Source organism: Azolla caroliniana, unplaced genomic scaffold (genome assembly GCF_043228905.1).
Source record: "Azolla caroliniana isolate FFs.n. ecotype wild unplaced genomic scaffold, voAzoCaro1.0.p SCAF_13, whole genome shotgun sequence".
Taxonomy (NCBI): Eukaryota; Viridiplantae; Streptophyta; class Polypodiopsida; order Salviniales; family Salviniaceae; genus Azolla; species Azolla caroliniana.
The window spans coordinates 12,355,274-12,383,006 of record NW_028230448.1 but is presented as its reverse complement, the minus strand read 5'-3'; the positions used below and the strand labels follow the sequence as shown (position 1 = coordinate 12,383,006).

The window sequence follows — 27,733 nt, the reverse complement described above, 5'->3', positions numbered from 1 at the left end:
GCGGGCAGGTAGGCGACCATTGCATTTGATTCGGGGAGGTGCATGCAGTATCGGATCAAAAGAAGCCAGCCACCTCGCTGACCCAAAACCTAACTTAACATGTATGATGTATCGAACAGAGTTGTTTTCGCGATCGGATCTGCACTGCCAAACGGCCAAGGTCGTATCTGTTGTGGTTAGAGGCCGAAAAGTGGTCGATCAAAAGCGTGATGGGCGGGTGCGGGGCCCGGCCGGCCAAAGGATGGGGGGACATCTGGACAAATCAGTAAAATATGGCAAACTATTAGCAAATAGGTCTTGGGTTCGAATCCAACCAATCCTCACCATCACCATCACCATCACCATCACCATTACTATTTCTTCTTCTTCTTCTTCTTCTTCTTCTTCTTCTTGGAGATACATAACATAAATCTCTGTGTCTCTCCCTGCATCCCCTTCCCTCCCTGGCTATGGCTATGGCACCTTCTTGAAGCTCTCCACACAGAATTTCGAATCAAATCCTTTACGCTCTTCATATAACAATCAGAGCACCCTTACCTTGCACCCCCTTTATCCGATCTTCTTCTTCTTTAGCTCTGCAAAACCAAACAGTCACAGGACAGGCTGATCCTCTCCAAGCTCTGGCTATGGCAGCCACCTTCGACTGCGACTGTAACAGATCCCCTGGTAAAATCAAACCTACACTCAGAAAGCACACGAAGACAACGAAGAAGCCACAGAAGGCCGAATTTCGTCCTTTTCCTTCCATTGATTCTTGCTCGACCTTCGGTCGATCTACGCAGAAGATCATAACGAGCCTCAATTCAACCCTTCTGAGGTCTTCCAGCCCTTTCCCTTACTTCTTGCTTCTCTCTCTTGAAGCAGGAAGCCCCCTGCGAGCCTTCTTGCTTCTTGCTCTCTATCCTCTCCTCTTTCTACTCTCTCTCTGCGACCCTTCTCTCTCTCTTCAGATCTTCGTCTTCATCTCCACTGCTGGCCTTTCCTTCTCCCAAGTCCAAGGTGTCTCTAAAGCCGTCTTACCAAAGTTCTTCCTCGAAGATCTCCATAGCCAGACCTTCGAAGTCTTCATGTCTTGCAGCAAGAGATACGTGGTCACTTCGTATCCTCGAGTTATGGTGGAGTATTTCCTCAGAGAACATCTTGGTGTGGACGATGTTTTAGGGACTGAGCTTCATGTTACTGGCTATGGTTTCTGCTCAGGTCTTGTTGCGCGAGAGACAGGTGTTCTGATGGGGAAGAGGAAGTTGAAAGCTGTGAAGAAGCTTTTTGGCGATGAAAAACCGGACATTGCTCTGGGAGGGAGAGAATCCGACTATCCTTTCATGTCTTTCAGTAAGGTAACTCATACGCAAAACTGTTCTTTCCTTTGTTTGATTCACCATAGCTAAAGAGAAAAGGCCATCCTTGAGCTTAGGCTGCATACGACAGAGTAAAAACTGTATATCTGTCTTATCTTTAATTCTCCATAGCTAATACATATTGAAGCAGAGGGAAGAATGATCTGTATTTATATTCGTCATAGCCACGTTGCTCGAAGTACTGTTCTGTGTGTAGGATGCCATAGCCATTCTTTATTTGGCCGTCCTTAACAATTGCGTGTGACGGATAAGAGGTGAAACTCAGAGTAAACCATAACCACGCAGCTTCTGTGTTTCCGAGAATGATTATCTCTTTTTCTTCATACTTGCAAGAGGAACACAGTAGGAATGCCATAGCCATTCTTTATTTAGCCTGCGCGTAATTGTATGACCCTCAAATTTATAGTTTAAACCATAACCGCCCAGCAGCTGTATTTCCGAGAATGATTATATGTTCCTTAAATTCCTCCATACTTGCGAGATGAAGGCAAATCCTTTTTGTAAAGCCATCAGATTCTTCAGAGTTCCTGTTATCTGTTGAATTCTTCAGAGTTCCTGTTATCTGTTGGATTCTTCAGAGTTCATGTTATCTGTTGGATTCTTCCGAGTTCATGTTATCTGTTGAATTCTTCAGAGTTCATGTTATCTGTTGAATTCTTCAGAGATGCTTTCCATTTTCATGCAGAGAACTTACGATTTCCAAGCTAATCGACCATCTTTGCGGTAAATTTTCATTTGTTGTGATAAATCTCTGCAGGAAGCATATATAGTAAATGCAGATGGAAGTTCAGCAGCAGTAGACACAGTACCCCGAGAACAGTATTGGAAGCCATTAACATTCCACGATGGAAGGTTAGCGAAGAGGCCGACACCATTAACCGCGCTCGCAGTGTTCCTATGGGCACCCTTCGGATTGATGCTCGCCTTCATAAGAATCCTCATGGTTCTTTGTCTCCCATTAGAGGTAGGGATGCCATTGGCGGCACTGCTGGGCATGTGCATCAGAGTGAAAGGAGCTCCGCCATTGCCCCTTCCCGCAGGAAACAAGCAAGGGATCCTCTTCGTTAGCACGCACAGGACACTCCTCGACCCTACTTATATGTGTGTGGGACTGCGAAGGAAGGTCCGGGCCCTTGCGTACTCCGTTAGCTGGGTCTCGGAGCTCATGTCTCCCATCAAGACGGCATCTCTGACCAGGGATCGGGAAGAAGACCGCCGCCTCATCGCGAAGCTCCTCGAGAAAGAAGAGGATCTGTTTGTCTGCCCGGAGGGTACAACCTGCCGGGAGCCGTACCTCTTGAGGTTCAGCCCCTTGTTTGCCGAGCTCACGGAGCATATTGTCCCGGTTGGGATGAAGCTGAAGGTGGGTATGTTCCACGGTACAAGCGCGAGGGGCTACAAGGCCCTCGACTCTTTCTTCTACCTCATGAACCCGAAGCCCGAATGTGAGATCCTGTTCTTGGAGAGGCTCACCAAGGAGGAGACGGTGGGCGGGGGCGGGAAGACGAGCGTGGAGGTCGCCCGGGCCGTGCAGAAGCAGCTCGCGGATGCGTTAGGGTTTTGTTGCACTGAGCTCACGCGTAAGGACAAGTACATGGTGTTGGCGGGGAACGATGGTACTGTTAAGGACAAGCGGTTCACGCCCCGGACATCAGTCACGATGGCATCGGCAAGAGCCAATATCAAACTGACGGCTACCAATGGCACGCCGTCCAAATCGTTCTAAACATATGGTTTTTTTTCATGGTTTTTGTCCGCCCATCCCATCCCCCATACAAGCATTGTGGAAAAGTGTCGGATTACCGATCCCCACCCACATGTTTTCTCCCTCGAACCTCTTCGGGTTTCATGCTTGTTCTCAACCCACCCACCATATCTTCGCCCAGCTTTTGGGTATCAAGGTTTTCACATCTCTTGTTCCGGTGTTCTTCCCCCCCCCCCCCCCCCTCCATTTCACAACCCTTAGTATGCTATCCCATTCATGCTTTTGCACTTTTAACCTCTACTCCATTTACATATCTCCATTTCCTTCAAGGTCCGAGATTCACAAGATATTAAATTTGGTCACCTATTTTTCATCACCTCATCTCTCTCAGGCTGTCTCAGAATGAATTTTCACATTCCTGGCCTTTTTAGAGAGCGCATTGAAGTCCCCATCATCATCATCACTCTCTTTTCTCTCCTGATATTTTACGATCTTGCTCTCCAAAAGTGTTTGTAAAGTCGGATCAACGATAAAAGGTGATGGCCTTTCTTATGAAATTGAGATTGTTTTGTGATGTAACCTTGCATGCTTTTCTTTTTATGAGGTCCCCGAGTCGGAGCAAGGTGTCTCATGTGACAAATGCGATTGGGATGAGTTGCATCTCACTTTTACACCTACTTCCGATTTGTAAGCTACTCTCAAGCAATTATATGCAAAGAATCTATAGACAACGCTAGTAAATTTGAAAATGTATAAAGCGTTGATGGATGTATATGATGATTCAATATTGAATAATGAGAGTGCTTGGCTTTTTGGTCACAAAAGCATCCTCACCCTGGATTATCCATAATAATTCCCAATGCTTGTAAATATATGCATTGCCATTTCTAAATTCTAAGCTCTTTTCACTTTTGGGCCACCATGTCTTACGGCATTGAATGTTCTCACTAATGTTTGAACATTGAATCTTGGGGCACATCTTTTCATTCCTTTGTGGGGCTCGATGCTCACGGAAATCTTCCTAAGAACAGAACCGCTGAACCCCAGTGGATTACTTTGGCCGGAATAATGAATATTTTGTTGCTTTTAAGAAATAGAATGAATTTTCTCTTGGAATTTGTAAGCTACTTGTTCTTTTCTATTGTTAATTTTAAAGAAACTTTTATTCTCAATCCGATCCCGAAAGATCAATTAAAGTGATTGCTTTCTGTCTTGGATCTCCACCCTTGGGCTCAAATAGATTAAAGTAATAAATAGATCATTGCTTGGATATGTTTAACATTATTGTCACAAAGCACCCTTTCTTTGTGGCACGTGGCTCGGACAGGCACTTTGTAATGTTTAGAATGAATTTCCTTATGACAGTCCTATTACATTGATCTACCTCTCATATCATGAGGTTCGACACTATCTATCAATCTTCTCTTTTGAGACCCAAGTTCCATAGTGCATTTGCTTAACCATGAACTTTGTCTCTTATGTCATGTGTGGGGGAGTTGCCCTTAATGCAAAAAGCTTAAAAAATGTGTTTTCTCAACCCATCAAGTCATCCACCAAAGGAATGTTTTTCTAGAGGTCTAAGACCCCAAAAGAGGAGACGAGAGTTGCCTAGAAATTAGTATTCTCCTAGAATGTTTCTTTTTGAAAGGCCACACAACCCTTGTACAGAAGATTCGTCTTTTGCAATCTAAAGCACGTCGTCAACAACTATTTGCTTCGAAGGAGATGAACACTTCAAAGTCAAATATTATAGATCTCGAACATCCCTTGGTCATCTTTGGCCAATCTTTCATAAAACTCCATAGACATTTGCACTACGAAGCTTCAAAACTCGTCAACCCAATGCATTGAGATGATTATTTTTCTTATCAATACTTTTTTTATCAATTTAATTAATACAACCAAAACTTGATTTACTTTTAAGAGATTGGCAAGAGAAATAAATGCCATTGCCGATTTTTTAAAAGTTTATCTGTCTCTTACCCTTTGGGAGGTGAAAGTGTAGGTCACATGTGGTGTTGGCCTTCAACATCCAAGCTAGTCACATTCTTTAGTGCATCTCAATGCTCACATTTGGTTGTCTCCTCTTTATGAATGCAAATTACAGTCTCAGCCTTTATGAATGCCAATTATGTTTCTTGTATTTAGTGTGGAACCTTCTCATTTATAATATTCACAAGTTGGTAAAGTTAATTTTGGACCAATGTGTACATTCGATTGACTTACCAATAATCATTATAAGAGAAGCTAGTACCCATGTTTTTGTATCAGCGCGCGATTCGAACTACTTGACGAGTTAAATAAATGGCGCATCACCAGCAACTCTATTTTCTATTAAGGCACATTGCGGTTTCGTACAAATAAATAAAGAGAAAATGAAATAGATCTTCCATGTTGTTGTATGCTATTAGTTGAATCTTGGAAGGCAACTCTCTTTAGCATCCCTGACTCTCTCTCTTATTCATTATCATCATTTTCGCAACATAAACATATTACTTTGCCATAAGTACATTGAATTCTACTATTAGCAATTTTTACAATAGCTTTTGTCAACATAGATTCTTGCCATTGTAGGTAGGTAAATTGGGTAATTGTTTTGTACTTACCCTCACTAACTATGCAGATCTCTAAACGTACCTTTTTCACCATTCTTTGCTAATGTTAGCATTGGAACTCCCATAGTATTGAGCATCACGATAAGCCTTGTCGTTGAATTATCTTCTTTGCCCCTACAATGACAACATTGTGAACAACCATACCTTCTAGTACATCGTTCGCATTCTTATAAGTGACCAACTTTTATATCAAACCGCTCTGAAAATATACATTAGTTTCTCTTCTAGGTTTGGAGTTCATCTAGTCCAAACTTTGACCATCTACTATCTTTCTTGCTCTTAAAATTTTACCCCATATTTATCGTGCAATCATAACAATACATCTCTAGGGTATTTCTAGTGATTCTTCTAGTGCTAACTTTTAGAATAATTTTGCTCAAGATACACTTTTTTTCATTTATGGCACTTTCATGCTGAGATAACCATAAGATGATATGTCATAAGCTTTGGAAAATACAGTTGAACACATAAGATGTTGGCCCAAAAAAAATTCAACTTAATATTAATCTTAAATACTTTTTGAGTTATGTTACATATCATTATTATGTTTCACAAACATTATCATGTTTCTATAGGTTTCATGGGGACAAGAGATTATGTAGCATTTCATGTAAGCATAAATGATGGTCAAAGATTTTTAAGCCATCCCCAAGAGAATGATTATTTTCATGTATGTGTTCATGGAGCCACAAATTTATGAAATGGACACAATAGATAAATATATCAGATGTCATTACCATAAAGTCATATTTATTTCCTAAGTTATGTTGTATGATCTAGCTAGATTTTATGTAATGTGATCATGTCATTGAGACAGACAATTCAATATGACTACTAGTCCAAGTAAACAAACTTTATTGTACATTAAGAAATCCTCCAAACATGTTCAATAATTATCTAATGATCCTCGCATGCATATTTTTTTGAGATGTCAAGCTTAACCATACTCCCTTGTAAGGGGTCCTTTTGTTCGATATCTCAACAAGGGATCCATTTGGGCACCCCTAAGGAAAAAAATGTCCAACCTTGTAAGATGAGAGGGCTTTGCATTGAATAAAGCTAAATATCCTATCACCCTCTAGATTGATCCTAACTTCTATGTGTACTTACATGTATGTCTTAGCCCCTCCTCTCATATCAAATGTGGATTATATAGATAATAGTATATTCATTGTTATTCTAATTTTCACCCATTTTTGCTTATATCAAATGTTGATTATAGTATATTCCTTGTTATTTTAATCTTTACTCATTTTTGCTTAATAGAGTTTATTGATTTCATATATAATTGTCTCTTAGGCTTTCTCCCACACACAAACATGGTGTGTGTGTGTCTGTGTGTGTGTGTAGAGAGAGAGAGGGAGGGAGAGAGAGAGAGAGATTTTGGAGCCAACATGTCATAAGTTCATAAGTGATTCTTAACGAAGAGTTGTTGTAACGAGTTTTGTAATTAAGGAGTGCATCACGATTGGAAGAGAAAATGTGTAGATGAATGGTTTATGGTTGATAATGTGGGAAACCAAAGTCAAATATGATCAAAGGTGGACCATCACATATAGTATGACGTTCAAACTCATGTGCATGTTTTGGTCTAAATGAGTCTCCTTAGTGGGGCCTAAATGACATATTGCCTATCAAAGAGAATGTGAGAGATAACATATTCCCTTCTCATAAATGCAAGGAACATCAAAGAGAATATGAGGTAACATATCCCCTTCTCCTCAATGGGGCCCAAATTGCACATCAAAGAGAATGTGAGGTAGCATATGCCATTCTCCTTAGTGGGGCCCAAATGACCTACCACACATATAAGACAATGTGAAGTAATGTATCCCCTTCTCATATATCCTCTACTCACTCCACTTTGTAGAAAAGTCCATCATGATAAACTTCTATTAAGTCTTTGACAAAAATCATACATCTTCTTATCTTAGAAGTACATGTTTATTTGACCCTATTTACAATGGGTACATTGAAATCATTCAAAAGATTCTTTGCAAGTTGTCTTTGTTTTGACATGCCCATATTGATAGAGTAATTAAGATTAGGTCCCAACCATTTGCAATAATTTGAATTGAGAATTCTAGACGATTAGCTCTACGAAGATGTGATTGATGTGTCAATAATCCTATAATATTTCTAATACTATTGTTTTGGCCCATGCGTATCATGTAAGTTGTTACAAAGTAATATATCATGTACACACATGCGCACACGCACACACAAACCATTTTGACGTGTTGGGATCAACAATTTCAGGTGTAAAATTCATACAAGCATATTATAAAACAATTCATGAAAGCACAAAGTAGAGGAACATAAAGTCAAGCAAGGTAAAAGATAGATATTTGACAAGGTCGAGTCTAAATTTTGGACACTGACAATTGAACAATGTGTAGCATTCTAAACACGCTAGGTCAATACCATATGACATATGTAGTTGATCTGAATGGTGTGGTATAGTCTTGATTCTAATTATCTCTTCTTTTCGTCCGAATGGCATTTGATTTTCCAAGATTTCTATATAAAAGTACATCATATTTCCTCCTACACACCATCTCTTATCACATCCTCCATGGAGGTCATTGTGCCTCTATTTCTCATAAATCAAATCTTCTTGGAACATCTTTTAGATGTGAGATTTTTTTGTTCAAATTTCTTTTATTAATATAGACATGCATCTTCATTAGTTCCTATGCATTTTGTAGAACTCGTGCTCTCGTGTAACGGTGACATCTAAAATTCCAATCGCTCACATATCCAATTTTACATTATGTACAAGTACAGATTATAAGTGTTGTCATGGGCATCATGAGGGAGAAGAGGTTTGTAGTCATCGTTTGGATAAATCGAAATACAGACATTAGATAGCTTTAAGACCACTATAAACCCTCATAGAAGAACATCATCTAAGTTTTCGCCAGCGCCTTCGTAAATTCTCTCTACCATGTGCAGGATCTTACTAAAATGCGTTAACATTTTATGAAAGCACAAAAAATTAGGTCTAAAATCACTTACACCGCACAAAAACCTCAATTTTCTCAATTGTCATTCTTCTAACATCATCTTACAACAAACATTAATTAAGCTTTACATATTTTTCTAGATTGCATTTACAAAACTATTGTCTTACATTTCCTGAAATAGAATCATGGGCATACAACAAACATTAATTTAAGCTTTACATATTTTTCTAGATTGCATTTACAAAACTATTGTCTTACATGCTTAGTTCCTTCTTGTAAGAATAATGGGCATCCCGAAACGAGGTTGTAATGTCAAGGTAATATCAGGAGAATGCTGATAAGAAGGGCTAAGTTCCCATGAGTATGTCTTGAGCATAAAATATAAGATGACTCGTGCTTCCAACAATGCCAGAGACTGCCCAATACATGTTCTTGGGCCCGAGCCAAAGGGCAGGAATGCCAAGGGATTTTTGCATGCCTTATTGATGCCATTTGCAAATCTCTTTGGTTGGAACTCATCAGCATTGTCTCCCCATATATCTCTGTTGCAATGAAGAGCAAAAAGAGAAGCAACAATCTCCATCTTCTCCGGAATCACAAGACCACCAACGACGTTTTCACGCACACAAATACGGCCAATGATGGGCTGTGGCGGGAAAAGTCGTAAAGATTCCCAAAGAATCATACTGATTGTCTTGAGTTGGCTTACTTCCTTGAAATCCAGGTTACTGAATCCTTCGACCTCGGCATGTGCTTGCTTCTGCCACTCTGGATGAATGGCGAGCAAATACACTGTCCATGTAAGAAGGTTTGCAGTCGTTTCATGCCCTGCCAAAAGGAGTGTTACACTATTGTCTATCACTTGTTTCTCGCTGAAATCCTTCCTGCCCTTTGCTGCATTAATCATCGTGTCAATAACTTTCTCTTGCCTCACAGATTCCACTTCTGCGTTCAATGACATCTGCTCCTTTCTTCTTGTTATCATTTGCTCAACTAGTTCTATGATCCTGACTTCATCCTTTAGCATTTCCCTGCTCTTCCACCTGTGCATAAAATATGTAGTTTGTCACACACAAACCAAGCATGTATACAACAGATTGCATCCAATTAGCATAATGTGATTTGGGCAGCTCATTTAAACATGGTCAGCTACAACATATAAACGCAAGGATAGCATAATGCGATTTGGACAGCTCATTTAAATATGTTCAGCTACAACATATAGACACAAGGATGGACAGATAGAACATAAAAACCAAGTTTGTAGATGGAATTCTGATCTTAAATAGGAATATGCATCATCATTGAGCCAAAGAATCTTTAAAGAAACTAAACCAAGTTACATCAGTATGACAATCCTTGAGCATGCAGAACATCAGTAGCTGAAGGCTACATGGATGCATTGAAAGACTAATAAAAAAATGCTTCTGTCATCCCCACTGTACAACTCATTTTTCACAAACTCTCTAGCATACTAGTCCATATGTATTAGAAGTTCATATAGAATTCACTTCTCAAGATAAAAAACTGAGCAAGTCAAGATGGTCATAAAAGGTTTTTTCCAAAATGGATACTGAATATAGAAGAAAAACTGAAATTTTTGAAAAGCCTTCAAAGATTCTTGTAAACGCATAGATAATAATTGTTGCCCACCATCTAAATTGTATACCAACTATTTGCTGCTGAATGTTTGTTTCAATGATGATCATGAGATGCTCAAACTAAAATACGTGTCTTCTAATCCATACCTAAATCCAAAGAAGTTGAATATACGACCACAAAGAACATCCCTGCAGTTGTGAAGATACCGATCAAATCCTTCATAAATGAAGCACGCAAGACCGGTTTCAATGTGTTCATCAAACAGAATATGGCCAATCAATTTCACTGTCAAACTTAGAAACCTTTTGTGGATATCAACTGTTTCTGTTCCTAGCACAATCCAACTCCTGACCTCAGATTCTGAACATTTTTTTATATCACCAAAGTATTCCTGTCAATAAAACACAATATCCATTTTGTGATGATCTAATCTACATTTAGAATTTCGGATGAAAAAATAATTGTGCGTATAATTGAATGTGGCCTTCGAACCTTGAGCTCTTTCATGATGAAACACTTTGCCAATATCTGACGCTGAGGCATCCAATCTTTGCCACTTACACTGAAAATACCATCTCCAAGAATATCCAATGCAGTAATAAAAGATGGTTTCTCATAGCAATCTGCATTTTGAGCAATAATTTGTTGGACCATGAGTGGATCGAACACTATCAATCTTACAAACTTCCCAAATCTAACATAATATGTTTCTCCATACTTTTTAATGTTATTAAGTATGTTAAACTTCAATTCTTCAGCCAATCGCGATGCCTGAAAATAACCATAGTACAAAATAATTCTCAAATTTTATCTTCACGTGATTACAAAGAGCAATGATTGATTACAATGCTGGTAGCAAATTGTGTACTCTTGCTCATCTCTCTCTTCGTTGTTCAGTTTTTTTCAGCTATATCTCTCCTCACTCTCATACATATTAGCTATGCACTTCATGCTTGTAAACCATCTCAAAAATCATTCCAACAGATGCATTAAGATAATGATCATGGAGCTGTAGGAAATGTAGAGGATTTATTTTTGTTTTAATATGGCACGATTTGACTCATAGACTAATTTTGGCCTCTATTGGAAGTCTCTCTCTCTCTCTCTCTCTCTCTCTCTCTCTGCCATTCAAACCATTGCTTCCATGCGACTTAGCTCACATGCATTGCGATGTGAGACAGGGTGTTGGGGCCCAAGTGATGAGAATGGTCGGCTATGCACACTTAGCCCTAAACAAGTTCGAGAGTCTAGGTATCACACTTTGATACAATGCTCTTCCTTTGATCATATTCAACCATGCTTTTCACACATCTTCGACCAAGCCCAATCCTTGCACGAATTTCTCTCACAACCACAATGTGCACTCTCGATTGCAACATTCATTGGTAAAGTTCTTGAACATCGAGAGTCATTACTCACTTTCACACGTATCATGTGAAATGTAATATTTTTGGTCTCATAGGTCATATTTGACCTCCGAAGACGATAATATAATATAATCTCTCTCTCTCTCTCTCTCTCTCTCATTAATGACCACGGACTAAAGGGTGGCTATTTGACTCATTAGTGACCCCCTCCCTCATGTATGCATCAACGGTTTGGGCTCCAGGATTACCATCTTTCATGTAGACGCAATTAGAGAGACTATTGGTGATGATGTTATCACGCCAACTCCGAAACAAATCGACAGTACCACATGACATTATTAGGGCTGACTTCACATTACCCCCAATGTTAGTAGAGGCACTTTTACAACTTGTAGTCTTTATTCACAAGATACATAGCCAACCACATGATAGAATATCTCATCAAGCCTTTAAGGACTCTCGATCACTGTATGAGTCCGGCTATACTAACTCATGGTATGGCATGATGGTGAGTTGGCTTCTTGCGAATGGTCTAGACATTAATAACCTACCTCCCCTTAGGTACAACCACACGATTGATAATATTTTAATCTCTCATGAGGACCACAATAAAGTAATACGCCAAGAAATATGGCAAATTTACACTCCGTATAAATGGATCACCCCATTAGAACCACTCCCATCTAAAATGTTGTACTATAAGGAACACTTCATGCACCTCTCTAAGTTAGGTTTTATCACACGGCCAAAATATCTAGATGTATTCTTACCACATGCACTACGTGTTGCCATTGGACAACTTAGAATATCATCTCACCAACTTGAGATTGAGAATGGTCATACTAATGGAGTCCAGAGGGAGGAAAGGATATGTAGGTTATGCCACATAGAGATAAAGGATGAGTATCACTTTACATGCAAGTGTCCAACCTACGCCGAGATAAGGGCAAAATACCAAGATATACTTGGTTCCTCTCCAACCCTCCCCAAACTATTAGATACTCTAGATATAAAGAAATTAGGCAAATACATTCTAGAGCTAAAACAACACAGAGAGAATACGTTACAAAATGTTGACAATAATGTTGCTAATGTTCACCAACATGTAACAAATGAAGTTTTTCGGGAACAGGGGGAGACAACGAATGTCGACACACCTGCACCACTCGGCCTTTCCCTTGATGAGGCAGAAAACCAAAGAAGAACCAGACGTCCTCGGGTGCCAGGTTTCAAAGCAACTCGGCGGGGTGTAGAAGCAATAGTGAAAATAAGGGAACGTGAGCTACACCACCTAGAAGCCATGGCTAGGGCACTCTCTACATACCAAAACCCTTCGACCTCTCACTTCTTTTCAAGAGGCTTGGGTGGAAAAAAAATTAGGCTTAGTGTAAAGTCACTTCCTTTATCGAGTATACCACATTTTGTACACTACTAGAACTCTTTTAGCTTAAGTTCTATTTTTACTTTATTTTATTTTAGTTATGATGACTAGATAAATACTCATTTTGTTGTAAACCAATTGTCTCATGGGCCAATTTTGGCCTTAGAAGACGTTAATATCTCTCTCTCTCTCTCTCTCTCTCTCTCTCTCTCTCTCTCTTCCCAAACATCAACTAATGCTAGTGCCCATCCCGTTGTCTGCCATCCAAACCATTGCTTTCATATCACTAGATCACACTCACTACAATGTGAGATTGGATGTTGGGGCGCAAGTGATGAGAGTTGTCGATTGTGCATGTTTTTCCCTAAAAACGTTTGGGAGTCTGAGTATCATTGATACGATGCTCTACGTTTGATCACATTCAACTATCCTTTCCATATATTTTCAACCAAACCCAATGTTGCAAAAATTTCTCACAATCACAGTGTGCACTCTCAATAGCGACATGCATTAGTAAAGATCTTGAACATCAGAAGTTGCTACTCACTTTCACATGTATTACATGAAATGCTGTATTTTTCATCATAAGTCATATTCTAACTCCGAAGTCAATAAAAATCTATCTATCTTTCTATTGTCTCACTATTTCAACCATAAATCATCATACAAACTCAGATTAATAGAATCTATAGCTTGAATCAAATCTCCCTACAAGCTCTATGGCATAATAAGAAAAGAGGAAATTTCGGACAAGAAAAGTATACAAATTTTCCTAACTGCACTTCTTATAGAGTTTGGTTTTGACATGGCTGATAAGGGGGTGATAAATTCCGATAAGATTCTTGATCTCAATGCAACACCACCACCAACAATAGAAGCCATGATTATGAATCATTGATTTTATTCCTAGATACTAACAAGCAAGGTAAAGCATTGTAGTCGCTCATGATGGAGAATGGAAATTAAAGGTTCTTGTTGTTGAGAACGAGAATGTCAAAAAATAGTTTGAAATGCAACCTACACAACTTAAGGATAAAGTTAAGCAATGTAAGTTCATGTGGAGGTAAATGAAAGCTTAATCAAGATTGAATGTGAGTATGATATTTAAAGACAAAAAAATGGACACCATGAAGCGTATGTGAGTGAAATGAAGAATATATGCACAATGAAGTCATGGACTGATATATGCAATGGTAATAATGTTGTTTTTGATCCCCCTATTATGCATGTTATGGCACAAGAAAAGAATCCCAAAAATTGAAAGGAGAGCAACAATCCAAGAATGTTGTTACTCATGAGGTCTTAAAAGAGAATATGGAAACAATTATATCGCTTGGAAATGCCATTGGAGAGTTTTTAATGCAGACTATGGCATGTCAAGAGTGAATGTTTATGGGCCACATAGAGTTGGGAAACAAGGCGCCTCTCCCTCAAGAGAAAGACCTATTGTATGCACAATGGTTTGCAAAACAAAGAGAAGGATCATTCTTTGAAAATACTTGGATCTACCTCAAAGGTAGACAATGCTTTCAATGTAAAGATCATACCCTCTTAGATAAAATGCTTGTTGCAAATCATATGAAAAGAAACAAAAAGGTAAGTTTATATTATAAAACAGAAAGATACACAAGAGAAGTTCCTAAAACAAATGCATTTTTGGTGTTGCAATGGATACCCATGGAATGTGGGCAGTATCATAGATGAGCTAACCAATGAGTCAGATATTTTACTTCTTCTTGAAACTTGGAAGCGTGATATTCAAAGGATTCAAGATTTACACAAATATAACGTATGCTCATTGATATGGGCAAAAAATCCAAGAAAACAAAGAGGAAAAGCGAGGTGGCATGTTTGATTAAGAGGGGATAAAATGATTTTGTCTCCATTGCTAAAGATGATGAGCATAAGTGCCACATATGGCTTAAAATAATTAGACCAAATAAACTTTTTTAGTTGAATCCCTCACTATTTTCATTTCTATGCTTCTTTAGATAGAGATCAACCTTTTGTCAATCTCGAAGATGACATTGCTTACTTCAAAGACAAGGGAGCGGTTATTGGCTTTGGTGACATGAATCCTCACACAAGAATTTTGCAACATGATGCAGATTAATCTTTCATGGCACATATCTCAAGAATGCAAGAGGACAAATACAAAATCCTTTCATCCATGAAAAATATCCTGTAGAAAACATAATGGAAATGGCGTAATGATTGGCCATATGTTATTCTTAGAAGGTATCTTGGATCACATTCATAGATTTTTTCTTGGACTAGACTGTATCAGATCATAGGATTCAAGTATATGAAGTTACAAGACAATTGTATTTGTGCATAGACTTCAACAAAAGAGAATATTTCAAAATGGTGTGGCATTAGAATGCAAACGGAAAGCTTTCATGAAAGTCATTTTCTCAAGCATAAGGAAATGTTTTTTGGTTAAGCATGCACGCTTTGCAATTGTACCAATAACTGTAGCCAAGGTGGTTTGATAAGGAATGCCATGATGCTCTTTGACACCAGTAGTCCTTCTCTAATGGGTTGAAGTGTAGAGTGCTACTTGAAAAGAGTTTGAAATTGTTCAAAGGCACTTCCTTATGAAGGTTCTTCAAGCCAAGCCCCAAATTCCATACATGCTTCTACTTCTTGAGATCATTGCCATAGAACGGGTTATTAAGTACATTCTTAAGGCTCAAAAAAAATCCTCAAATCAACCTCCTAGGATCACATGGGAAGCAAGTAAAAAGATTCCGAAGAGGAAAATGAAAAGTTTAAGTCCCAAAATGGTGCAAGATATGAACAAATGGTTTGCAAAATGGGATGCATCCCATTTGCTTCATGATGTATTAATAGATTCTTCAATGAATGATGTTTTCCAATTTCAATGTATCATAGCTTGAGAAAGATGTGGAGGTTCACATCTCACACATTATATTATGCTTGATGCACCAAACAACAAAACCATCTTCTTCTCAAAATGGAAACCTCAGTCTTCAATCATGCTAGAGCTCATCCCTTTGTCCACCATTTGTACCATTGTTTCACAATGACTTAGCTCACATTCTCTTCAATGTGAGACATGGCATTGGCGCATAAGTGACTCATTGACAATGTTTCGTGATCAATTGTGCACATCGAGGTGTGACACTTTGATACAAGGCTGCATTTTACCACATTTGAGTTTGCTTTCCACATATTGTCTGGATCACTTCCTATACGCATTCCTCTCTCTCTCTCTCTCCTTTGAGATATTGTTAACGGAAAGGGTTGCGAAATACATGCCTAAGGTTTCCAAGACTCTCATGGGAAGTAAGCAAAACCAAAAGACACATAAAAAAAAGTGTTCCAATTGTATGCATAATATGGAAAAATGGTTTGGATGAAGGGATGCAACACACTTGCTTCATGATACATTAATAGATTCCTCTGTGAATAAGGCCTTTTTGTAACGCCAATGTATCATAACATGGGGAAAACATAGAGGTTCACACATTATACTACATATGTTGCTTAACTACAAAACCATGTTCTTCGCCAAACGGGCAAACTGCACACATCAATACAGGATAGAACCCATCAGATTGCTTATTATCTAAACCATTGCTTCCATGTGACTTAGCTCCCACTCACTACAACGTGAGACAAGTTATTGGGGCACAACTGATGAGATTAATTGACTATGCACACTTTACTCTAAGCAAGTTCAAGAGTCTGAGTATCACACTATCTTTGATCATAAGCGACTATGTTTTGCACACATCTTCAACCAAACCCAATCCTTGCACGAATTTCTCTCACAATCATACTGTGCACTCTCGATTGCAACAGTTATTAATATAGTTCTTGAACATCAAGAGTCGCTACTCACTTTTACATGTACTATGTGAAAATGTTATATTTTTGGTTACATAGGTTATATTTGAGCTTTTAGATGATAATAAAATCTATCTATCTATCTCTCATGAAATAAGAGGGAGATACAATTGTCTCTTTAACCAAGGCTTTGGACCACTATGAAAGGAGATACCATTGTCTCTTTAATTCATGAAATATAGGGAGAAGTTGTTGGAGGACAAGAATACAACCAAACAAGTTCATCAACTAAGACCAATGATAACTTTCTTTAGCCCCCTTACTCCTACTCAATTGCAACAATCATTGCTAAGGTTCAAAATTGAGAGTCGATACACACTTTCACATGTATTACGTGAAAATGTTATATTTTGTCACTACACTCCAATGATGATTATAAAATTTCTCTCTCTCTCTCTCTCTCTCTCTCTCTCTCTCTCTCTCTCTCTCTCTATCTATCTATCTATCTATCTATCTATCTCTCCTCTCTCTACATAGCAAACCAATTAAAACATGACACATTGGGTCTCCTCTGTCATGTTTCTGCCCATCCAAGGACACTTAAATGTCAAAACAAAACAAAAAATGAGACCATCATCTTTTTCCACACCTAGGAAGGTTTTTTTTCTGCATTCAGAGGTAGAAAAAATCCACAATCCTTCTTTCTGGCTACCCTAATGGGATCATGTCATGTGGTATCACATGGCCTAAATGAGCACTTGGCCTAGCACAGCTTTTCTTTTGGCATTAACTTTGGATCGTCCAATCCAAATACACCTTAAGCTTCAACAAGTAGACTTATTCACATTAGGTCTGTTTTGCATTTACTTGAATCCAAATATAAAATACAACTTAAGTTTACAAAAGAGATTTTCTATTTTTAACTCATTTTTAATTGGATTCATATTCATTCCTAGAAGGATTGAAACGAAAGGAATTATGTCATGATGCAAACAATCATTTGTGTTTATTCATGATGCCAAGCAAATGAAAGGAATTGGAAACACACATACAAATATCAAAAGCATGATGAAGGGAAGGTGCGAAGGGAGAGTATAAATTTTACTTGGATCCCAAGAACGTTGAAACCAGAGATATGCTGTTCTCTGCAAGATTGACTGAGGTGCCATGGCGTCCAAATCCAAGCTAATCCAATCCAGTTCATGATTGTCTCATTGAAGGCCATAACCCATCCAAGGATCCTCATAATTGATTCTGATGATTTTTAAGGCGTTCCAGAGAAACCTTAATGGAACAAACAACATACATTTCTCTTCGGTGGGTGTTCTCTGTCTATCGCCCATGGGGAGACATGGTACCCCACCATGAGTAAAAATCTATCTATCTATCTATCTATCTATCTATCACAACCAAACCCATCCCTATAAGCTTTTTGGATTTTGTTCTCCGAGCCGAGATTTATGTAGATCAAACTTCGGCTTCGCTAGTGCCACAACCCCTCTCGGAAAGGTAGACACAGACACGCCTTGGTCAAGTCGTTAAGCTTATGGATTCACCTTAGCTCCTAGAGGAACGAACCTACCTTCAACTTCCTAGCTCCTCGGAAACTTTAATGGGTGCGAGACCAATCAATATATATCCCCAAGGGGAGGAGAAGTATGGTGGAACGATCAATTAGAACTCGTGGTGTTATTCCAATGAAGTGGTCGGGTTGCTCGTGAAAAAGCAAAAGATGTCCTTATTTTGATTCTCCTTTACTGGATTACATGTACAAAAACCACAATCTCAAAGAGCTAACGTGGGGTGGGGCTTATCAACATGTTGCTTCATTAACATTCTCAAAAACGTTGATACTCTATGTTCTTCCATCACTCATAACAAATGCTTGCAGCGTTGAGCAATTAACACCATGTGGAATGGTTATTATATTTGAACTTCATGTCCAACAAATCCACAACCTAAAAAAAATTGTATGCAAATGGAAGTGTGATTGAAAGATAGAAAATGGGCAAGTGAGAGTTAATTTGTACATTGAAAACTCTACTTGCATTATGGATGGTCCAGACTCCAAGCTTTGCAAATTTCCTTCATAAGATAGGCCTCATCTCATCAGACTCCTTAACACGCACATCTATGATGGCAACATGATCTTATCTTTAGTTTTAGAGTCCATACCATAATCTTGTGATCAAATTAATAAACGCTACATATAAAGTTAGTCAATAACCATTTGTATGAGTTCAATGTTACTCAAAACTAGTGATTTTATTATGAGCTATGACATCTGGTGTCATTATTCTTTTTTGTGAAAAAATAAAATAAAATAACTAACAATTCCGTTTCCCTATTTTTTTATTTGATTGTCCATGAAACTTGTTCAACTCACTCTATGATTCATACCTTTGTCATCATGTTGTAGTAACTAAATTGTTATTATCTCCAAAGTATCCGTTCCTTTCATATATCTTCTAGTCTCATTGTTCTCTCTTGGGAGTTGAGTCATGTGTGTCTCTTGCATTGCTTTACCTTGTTCTCCACCAAGAGTATCCACATCTATAATGACAGGTACTATTGGTGTGCACTACCGTACCTTTGAGAGAGAACTTTTCAAGCATTAAATGATGCATGTCCTTGAATTATTTGACAGACAAAACAATTTAGAAATATAATAGTCTGCGCGATCCTATTATTCGTGTGTACCTTAGAAATGTCTTTCACAAGTACCAAAAGTTCTCATATACAAAGAAAACCCTCCCTCTTTCACCCACCTTGGGATTAGTCCCAAAGACCTTTATATACAAAGGAAATTCTCGGGACTTTGCCATAATTTTTCAAGCCACGATAAATGTCGGAACCTTTAAAACTAAAATACAAAGACAAAAAAAACTTCTATTATTTTTTGATTTGATGGTTCTTTCACTTCCTCTTCTAATTTAAAGTGTACAAATAAAATCTTTACTCAAAAGTTGTAAAGAAAAGGAGGCTCAAAGAAAATCTTTAACGGGATCATAACACCCAATGGTAGAATGAATCAAAGAACAAGAAATGGACAAAGCATTGAAAGATTTGAGTAGGGTGCCCTGAGAAGGGGCAAATGATGGGTGGTGGAATCTATAAACTTGTGACCTAAAGAAAGCTGGAAGAGCTTGCTTTTGGGTGGCCTTTTTGTCTTTTGTTTTTGCACATCAACACAACATGGAATGGAAGAACTCTGTATATATCACCCCTATAATAGCGAAAGGGTGTTGTGAGAAACTGATTTTACAAGAACCATTTGATTCTAGTAGTAGTATACAAGAAAGAGATTCAAGGTTTGGGGTTTAGAACATGGAGAGGTCATCATCATCTCATTTGCACTCGCTTCTGGATGCTGAATTTCATTGACTGCCTTCGAAATGTGAGCGAATTCCTGCGTTCCTTTCTTTGTGATACTTGCAACTTTGGGGAGCAAGGTCTAGTTGGTCCTTTCGGACACCTACAGTTTATATATAACAATCAGCCCATCTTTGTAATATGAAATTGAGAAATGGCCCATTTGCACATATATATACATATATCTACGTGAATAGATGGAAATTTCCCTAATCTAGCTCATCCTTCTCAATGGAATCAAAAAACTGAGCCCTTTATATGTATACAAACACACATACATATTCTCAATGAATTCACTCATTTGCAGACAATCAAACTTTCACCTTTTAGGAACAAAGGGTTTGTCAAATGCAGGTACAGGTCGAGCATGTGGAACCATCGTCCTCCTCATGTACTTTATAAGCCTCTCCTCCTCTGCCTGAAAAATAAGATAAGAAAATCAATTGTAATACTAATTCCTGTTCTTCAATCAAGGCATATCTTTCTGGTTGATACCTATAATCATCATACATACTAACTACTTTTCCAGTCAATATGCTATGAAGGTTCTTAGTTCTTAGTTAGACATACCTTCCGTGCAGCTTCAGATTCCTCTCTGAATCTTTTGTAACTGTTTTGCTTCTCAGCCACCTACACCAGCAGTCACCATTCACTTTAATACTCTTTAATTCATTGACCATACTATTTTATCTAGATTCCTCATTGAATACATTTTATTTCAGGTCTTTTCACCAAATTAATAAAAGCACACACAGCATCAGGTCAACTGACACTAAAGGTGTTGATTTTTTCATATTTCTTCCACAGAAATAAAACTAACCAAATGCAGTGGAGATCCAATAGAAAGTCTATCAAGATGTTTACTAGAGGATAGATATACCTTTTTATCAAAATCTGCACGCTCCACTGCCCGAGAATCTACCTTGAATCCAAACTCCTGAACTTCTGTCAGTGGTTTCCTTGACCTCTCAGGAATAAAAACTGGGCATCTATAAAACGTCCAATAATCAGTACGTAGGGCTTACATTATTCACATAATGTATAACTATTTAAAAGCATAATTATTGTTTGAGGATTATCATATTATCTATAAAGTGTTAAAAAACTGAACACCTGTAAAATGTCACACACAATCACTACATTAGCTATTTCAAGGCATTAGATTAGAGTCTTTTGAGGAAGCTACGAAATAGAGGATTATCATATTATCTACACATAGTCTATCTCCTGATGAGAATTTCTGAAGACTGGATTTCCGGTATACCCATAAAGGGTCAGTCTTCACTTCATAGTAAACTGCAGAATAGAGGATAAAATGCGAAGTGCAAATGGCGAGCTTGGACACCAATCAAGCATTCAGAGGATGAAAGGTCATTTTAGAGCTACATACAGACATTATATAAAATTTTATTATCCATATCACAAAGCTATGCATACAAACAGGACAAAAGAATCGTCAAATTGTGAATGCCAATTTCCAACTGCACAAATCCTTCAAAGAAATCTCTTCAGAAAGATTGAATCCAAGATAAAATATAAGCTTTCGTTTGTGATGCTGCAAATAGATTTAACAGTAACTCCCAATAAATAGAGAGAAAGGGGCAGGAAGTGATCACATCATTTCCCAAATAGAAAATATGGATGTTCAAGGGTGGGTCGGCTCAGATAGCAGATATACATTTTCAAGGGCATTTCATACTTACAGACATGATACAGGTTGAGCACGAAATTTTCTTCGTTCAGCTTCCTCCTTCTCAAGACGGCGTTTTTCTTCAGCTACCCTTGCCAGCTCTTCCTCATGACGTATGATACTTTCCAAACAAAATGGCTTGGGTCGCGTACAGTCTTTAGGATCAGGCTTGGGTGGTACCTGAAAGAAAATTTATTATTAAGTGCTCTTCTCCCCTTGCACATTCAATAGATGCAAGAAGAGATGTTTCCTAGCATCTTTCTATACTTCGCAATCTACACTTAAATTGGTGCATTGGATTATGATGAAATCAAACTTGATTATCCACGCAATCCTTCCCAGCATCTTATTGTCCATTGCCATATTCGCATGCATGGGGCATCAAATTAAATTACCAGTCTATCATTTCTTACCTCAGGATAATCTGTGGTGCAAGGCAGGGGCTTAGCTTTTGGAATTCTCTGCTCTCTTTCTCTAAGTTCATTTTCTTTTATCTCTGTAAGCATACGATCATACTTTTGGTGCCCGCGGTCCTACAAAGCATGCGAGAAATTATTAGCCTTTGGAAGCAATATTTCTTACATTTCCTGGAACCAAAAGTGAGGTACCTCAGTTAGAAGATGAAACGGTTCTGGTTTAGTTGGTCTGGGTAAGTGATTCTCCCTCTGAGGGTTAAGAGAGAGCTAGCCAAGGAAAACCAAACAATTAATTGTACTTTAAGAAAACAGAAAACACATCATCGTTCCAATAAGAAATAATAAGTCAATTAAAGCACCTTATTGAATAAATCTAGGGGAATTTCTGATTGACTTTGGAAGCGCTCTTCTGTCGCAAAGTGGAACTCCTGTTTACAACAAAGAACAAAAAAATCTGCCAATGAATCTGAAAGTTGCTGTTGGTATCCATGCTGTAATACCTTGCCCACAAGTACCTACCACTGGCATGGTCACTTGACGTTTAGAATTCCTGAGAATTCCCATATCACCTCGGCTAAAAAATATCTGTCAAGGTAAGGCGAATTAGTTTTCATATTTCAAGGTAAGGTGAGTTATTTTCATATTTTTCTTACTAGTAAAGTAGTGCTCCTTCCCCGATGATTTCCATGAAAATATATAGAAAACAATTTGAATATACATTATCAGCACCTTCTTGTCAAAGGGTCGAGCCTTGAATTTTGGAATCTTTGCCAATTCTTCTTGCTCTCTCTCCTCTGAACTTTTGACTCTACAAAGAAAAAAGGAAAATTTGAAAAGAGGATCTGTGAAAACATTTGAGGAACATCAAATGAATGGAAGAATATAATTACTTTGGAGGGCGAGCACGAGCGGCTGTTGCTAAATGAGGTTCCCTGGCATCGGCGATACCTCCATCATGAACAGACTTACGGCATTGTTTTAACTCATCAAACTGGCAATGCAACAACACAAGCAATCTCTTTCAGAGGACTGGTTACCCAATCAACAGACTGGTCTTCAAGGAGCCTGCATCTCACCATAGAAGAATCTGTTGAGGAAACAGATGCGACCGAAGCTCCTCCACAATGCTGAAGTGCACGCTCCATAGTTCTAAGGTGGAATACCTGCATGAAATAGAGACAAATCAGCTGTCGATATTATGTTATCACTCTCATCAGTTGTTATTCATTTCTCACGTTACCTGAAACTCTGGTAGTGCTGGCTTTGTCTTAGGTAATGCAGGTAAAGCTGGAGCTTCCAAAATCTAATAGTATTCCTCATTAGAACAGGGATTCATATATCCAGCCATGAGAAGCTATACGTACAACAAGTATAATGACTAATCATAGCATATATTCACCTTCTTGTTCAACGGACGTGCTTTAAACTTTGGCATCTTGGCAAGCATCTCAGCTTCTAATTCTGCTGTGCTCTTCACCCTTGATTAAGAGAAAAGAACGACAGTATGCAAAATAAATAAAACAATTGCTTGAAAATTTTAAGTATACTATGGTTAAGCTATCTTGGAACAAGGGCATTATAATGACGTGCTAAATACCTAGCTGGTCTAGCCCTTTGAGAAGTTTCAAAATCAGGTTCTTTGGGCTTTGTAAGCTTCATTCTTGGCCTCTCTTGTGTAAGGCAACTTCCATCATCCTATGATGGAGACAAGATCATTAAAATTCCACACAATTAACCAAATATTACTCACTTCAATATATTCTAGAGTGTGTTTGCTTACACGACTGAGGTTTATATTTTGGAAGCATTCTCGTGTTTTCATCTCAAATCTCTGAACTTTTTCTGCCATAGAGACAAACGGAGATCTAGGTCTGGTTACCTGCATTGGATAGAAGTGATTAATGTCGATCATTCTCATATGCATACTTAGAAACTACTTAAAAAAGGTTGCACCTTTGGGACAGAAGAAACTCCTGCTCCCTTAGCTAGCCGTCTTTCTGTTGAAAAATTGAAGCTACGTGGAACTGTTAAATTTGAGGGTGTTCTTGCTGTCTGTTTTTCATCCTTCACGTTCATGATCTGTATTGATAAGCAAATTTCTCTGTCTCTCTTTTTCTCTCTCTGGGCTGTATCCTAGTGGTAATACTAGTTTTCACATACCCATCTATGCACTCATTTATTAATGTTAGGTCTGTGCTCTAATGGTAAGCAAACCAATCAAATACCTCTCCATGATGTAACAGGGTTGGAAACACTTCTTACCTGTCTAAGCCGTCCACCCTCCAATTTTTGCTTTTTCACTGGTTGCACACCATGTCTGACAGGTTTCTCTGTTTGTGGCTTCCTGTACAGAACATTTGGCATCAATGAACGAACCCATCTAACTCTCAATGCAAATGAGGACACCGATGGCAACAAATATCCTTGGTTCAACTAACCTTGTGAGGTAGCTCTTGGTTGGGATTGCCTTCTCTGTTTGTGGAATCTTCTTCGAAATTTCTGCATGAATACGTTTACCTGGAAGACTTCCAGGAGAAAATGATATCGGTACATGACAGGCAGATATTCCCTTGTCCAGACACTGCTTTGCAGGAGTCTGTAGATCCACATCCACAAGATCGTCGGATGCACTTACTGCAGAAAACAGACGTTAATTGGCTGAAAGAAACTGAATAAAAAGAACAGTTTGTTGTAAAATCGGATATATAGATGATACATATGAATTGAGAAATAGCACAAATCTTACTGAGAGGCATGCCAGTGATGTCATTCTGATAATATGTTACCTCCGGTACATTGTTCATAGAGAACCTGTTCAATTTTAAACTGCTTTTAGGCATGTAAAACTGAAATCAAAATAGATATCCTACATTTGACAAAGGTAAATGGGAACAGGAATCGATCTTACACATGACCATCAAACAGGTTTTGAGTGCAGTCCCTGGGGGAGGTAGAGGTATCCATCTGCGATACAGGAACAATCATTCATATGAGAAATCTTCATGATGTACATATAGAATTCGAATTTGTTATTCCATTATCTCATTAATATTTACTACCTCGTCATCATTGTCTTCTTCAATATATTCACCATTTTTTCCACCAGGCGTGATCATAATGCCCCTTGACCGAATAGAAAATGCTGCCAGTGACAAAATACAATTCTGATTACAATAAATTATTTTAAGATCACCAAAAAAACTTCATTTGCAATTCAGATCCTATTTAACATAAAACAAAAGGTCTACATTTTGTTTTATCAAATCAAAGAAAGAATGAATCCTCATAGCTTGTAAGTGGAGATCAGTTCTTTCAAGAGAACTAAAACTTGGGATAAAATATGTATCTCTATTTTCGAAAACTGAAATTTGGGATAGAATATGTATTTCTATTTTCGAGTCCGTTCAAGGCAGTCAAGATCCTGCATTTTCATATAATCGTGAAAAAGGGGAAACGGCCTGTGATATGATCCTCAAAGCTGCAAATTCCCATTCTCTGAGTTTCCATTTGCTAAATGCAATACAGTACAAAAGCTTTTTGTGTCAAAAAATCTCTTAAAGCTGGGGTAGTGCTTCCTTTACAGCCATCGAAACGTAGATTCCATGCAGAATGAATTATATAATAAACAAAATCCGGAGGAAGGAGAGAATAGAGAGACGACTTACGTGATGCGCTATGGCTACCAGAGGTTTGGAACCATCGTTCAGCTTCATGAACCTGAGAGAGAGTCTCGGTGATGGTGAAGTCATAAAACTGAGGTGCGGAGAACTCGAAGTCAGGGTCAAATTTGAAGGAATAGGAAGAAGAAGAAGAATGAAGAGGTTGAGAGGGAGGAGGAGGAGGAGGAGGAGGAGGAGGAGGCGTCATTGAACCTGCGCGTGGTTAAGAAGGGAGAATGCACATAAAGGTAGAGAAGGGGAAGGCGATGGAGATGGAGATGGAGATGGAGATGGGGAAGTCGAACATGGAGCAGAAAGACTAGAGGAAAGAAAGGCTCACAAGAAGAAGAAGAAGAAGAAGAAGAAGAAGAAGAAAAGATTGAGAGGTGAGTGTAAAGAAAGGTTCGGAGACAGGGATAGAGAGAGAGAGAGAGAGAGAGAGAGAGAGAGAGAGAAGCTGTGGAGCTATTCAGAGAGAGAGAGAGAGCTATGGCGGAGGCCTGAGTTTCTTCGAAGGAATTATTAGACAGGGAAAGCAGAACAGATAACGTTGTGGCTGTTTACAGACGATGAAGAAGAAGAAGAAGAAGAAGTCGCTTAATTAGTTTGGGTTTAATCAGCTTTTTTGTAATTCTTTTCTTTGGTTTTGTGTTTGTGTGTGTGTGTGTGTGTGTGTGTGTTATGTATGTAATATATATTATTATGTCTTTTCTTCATTTTTGGGGCGCCTCGGTTGTTCTTTTGTTCATTTTCGCCTTTCTCAACGGTCCAATTTTCTCGCATTTCTACAAGGGCCCCCGATTTGTCGTTTCACACTTGTCCGTCCGTCCATCTCCCCCCGTTTCACACCTGTCCGCCCGCCCCCCCGTCCGGACACCCCACCCCTTCCCCCCCCCCCCAACACAAAAAATGTATGTATGTATGTATGTATACACATACATACATATAATAAGGACAGGGACGATTCCAGTTAAGGCCTCCGAAGCTCCTAGCTTAATTTTAAAGATTTGTTGTATTAAAGAGAGTAAATATGTTCAAGTGCATAAAACAACACGGAAGGTGGAACTTCGAATCAATGCCACCAGCCAAAAAAAATGTTGGCGCCTCAAGTGAAACCACGATTCATTCGAGGGAGCTCGATTACAATTGTGCATATATCGATGGTTGCCCCCCCCCCCCCCCCCCCAGGGAGAGGCATTCGACTTTTTACAAGGGCTGGAATTTTATCGTAGCGTTCTCAGTACGGACAATTAATGATTTATATGCATCTTCCACAAAGACAAAGCAACAACGCCAATTGATTGATATATCGTGCTTTTGTTGCTATGTACGTCTTAAAAACGTCCATGTCAATGTTGTAAAGCGACAATTTAAGCCATAAATGCTTTTAGGAACCAAATGTTTTGTATGGATGATCTAGAATATAAAAATGTCATCGTACTACATCCAACAGATGATTTAAGTACAAAAATCCCCCACACTGGTGTGCATAATTTCATTTATAGGAGCAAATTGCCATTGCACAATATCTCTATGCAAGAATCACTACCATGCATAATCTCAAACTATGAAGTCTTACATGACACAACAATGGCTTCATGATCTTATATATTATGAAGGGCAAAAGCTTTGGCATTGCACCAACAGGTTTTTCTATCTAAGTGCTAGAATGTCCCCTTCAATAGCCTCTTGAATATTTCAAGCAATGAGACATCTCGCATTCAACTTTAACATGCAATATCTTCTTGTGAACCTTTTTCATGAATCCATCCCATTGCGTTAACTCATC

General features: G+C 38.5%; 3 protein-coding genes across 4 annotated transcripts; 1 reads left to right on the top strand and 2 right to left on the bottom strand.

Annotated features, from left to right (window-relative positions):
- The first annotated feature begins 462 nt into the window (after positions 1–462).
- LOC147856144 (glycerol-3-phosphate acyltransferase RAM2-like) lies at positions 463–3,258 on the top strand. The gene is made up of 2 exons (XM_087329565.1): positions 463–1,337; positions 2,116–3,258. Exons 1-2 carry the CDS (start codon positions 627–629, stop codon positions 3,082–3,084), a joined length of 1,680 nt encoding a protein of 559 aa, XP_087185691.1. The 5' UTR covers positions 463–626; the 3' UTR covers positions 3,085–3,258.
- Positions 3,259–8,851: 5,593 nt separating this feature from the next.
- Positions 8,852–18,105, bottom strand: LOC147856143 (cytochrome P450 734A1-like). Of its 2 annotated transcripts, none has more exons than XM_087329417.1 (4): positions 17,913–18,105; positions 10,739–11,017; positions 10,393–10,637; positions 8,852–9,687 (listed from the first exon to the last, which is right to left on the bottom strand). In XM_087329417.1, exons 1-4 carry the CDS (start codon positions 18,051–18,053, stop codon positions 8,907–8,909), a joined length of 1,446 nt encoding a protein of 481 aa, XP_087185543.1. In that variant the 5' UTR covers positions 18,054–18,105; the 3' UTR covers positions 8,852–8,906. The 2 variants fall into 2 exon arrangements, with proteins under 2 accessions (XP_087185543.1, XP_087185544.1); XM_087329418.1 differs by having other exon boundaries at positions 10,739–10,869; positions 17,913–18,082.
- Positions 18,106–19,678: 1,573 nt separating this feature from the next.
- LOC147856142 (protein TPX2-like) lies at positions 19,679–26,303 on the bottom strand. The gene is made up of 23 exons (XM_087329768.1): positions 25,951–26,303; positions 25,345–25,427; positions 25,194–25,249; positions 25,032–25,096; positions 24,724–24,919; positions 24,548–24,629; positions 24,239–24,364; positions 24,066–24,164; positions 23,883–23,980; positions 23,685–23,763; positions 23,526–23,588; positions 23,362–23,448; positions 23,176–23,276; positions 23,015–23,093; positions 22,805–22,870; positions 22,645–22,713; positions 22,478–22,552; positions 22,283–22,402; positions 21,883–22,049; positions 21,060–21,168; positions 20,750–20,809; positions 20,503–20,597; positions 19,679–20,282 (listed from the first exon to the last, which is right to left on the bottom strand). The coding sequence occupies exons 1-23, from the start codon at positions 26,150–26,152 to the stop codon at positions 20,150–20,152; spliced, it is 2,310 nt and encodes a 769-aa protein (XP_087185894.1). The 5' UTR covers positions 26,153–26,303; the 3' UTR covers positions 19,679–20,149.
- Positions 26,304–27,733: the final 1,430 nt, after the last annotated feature.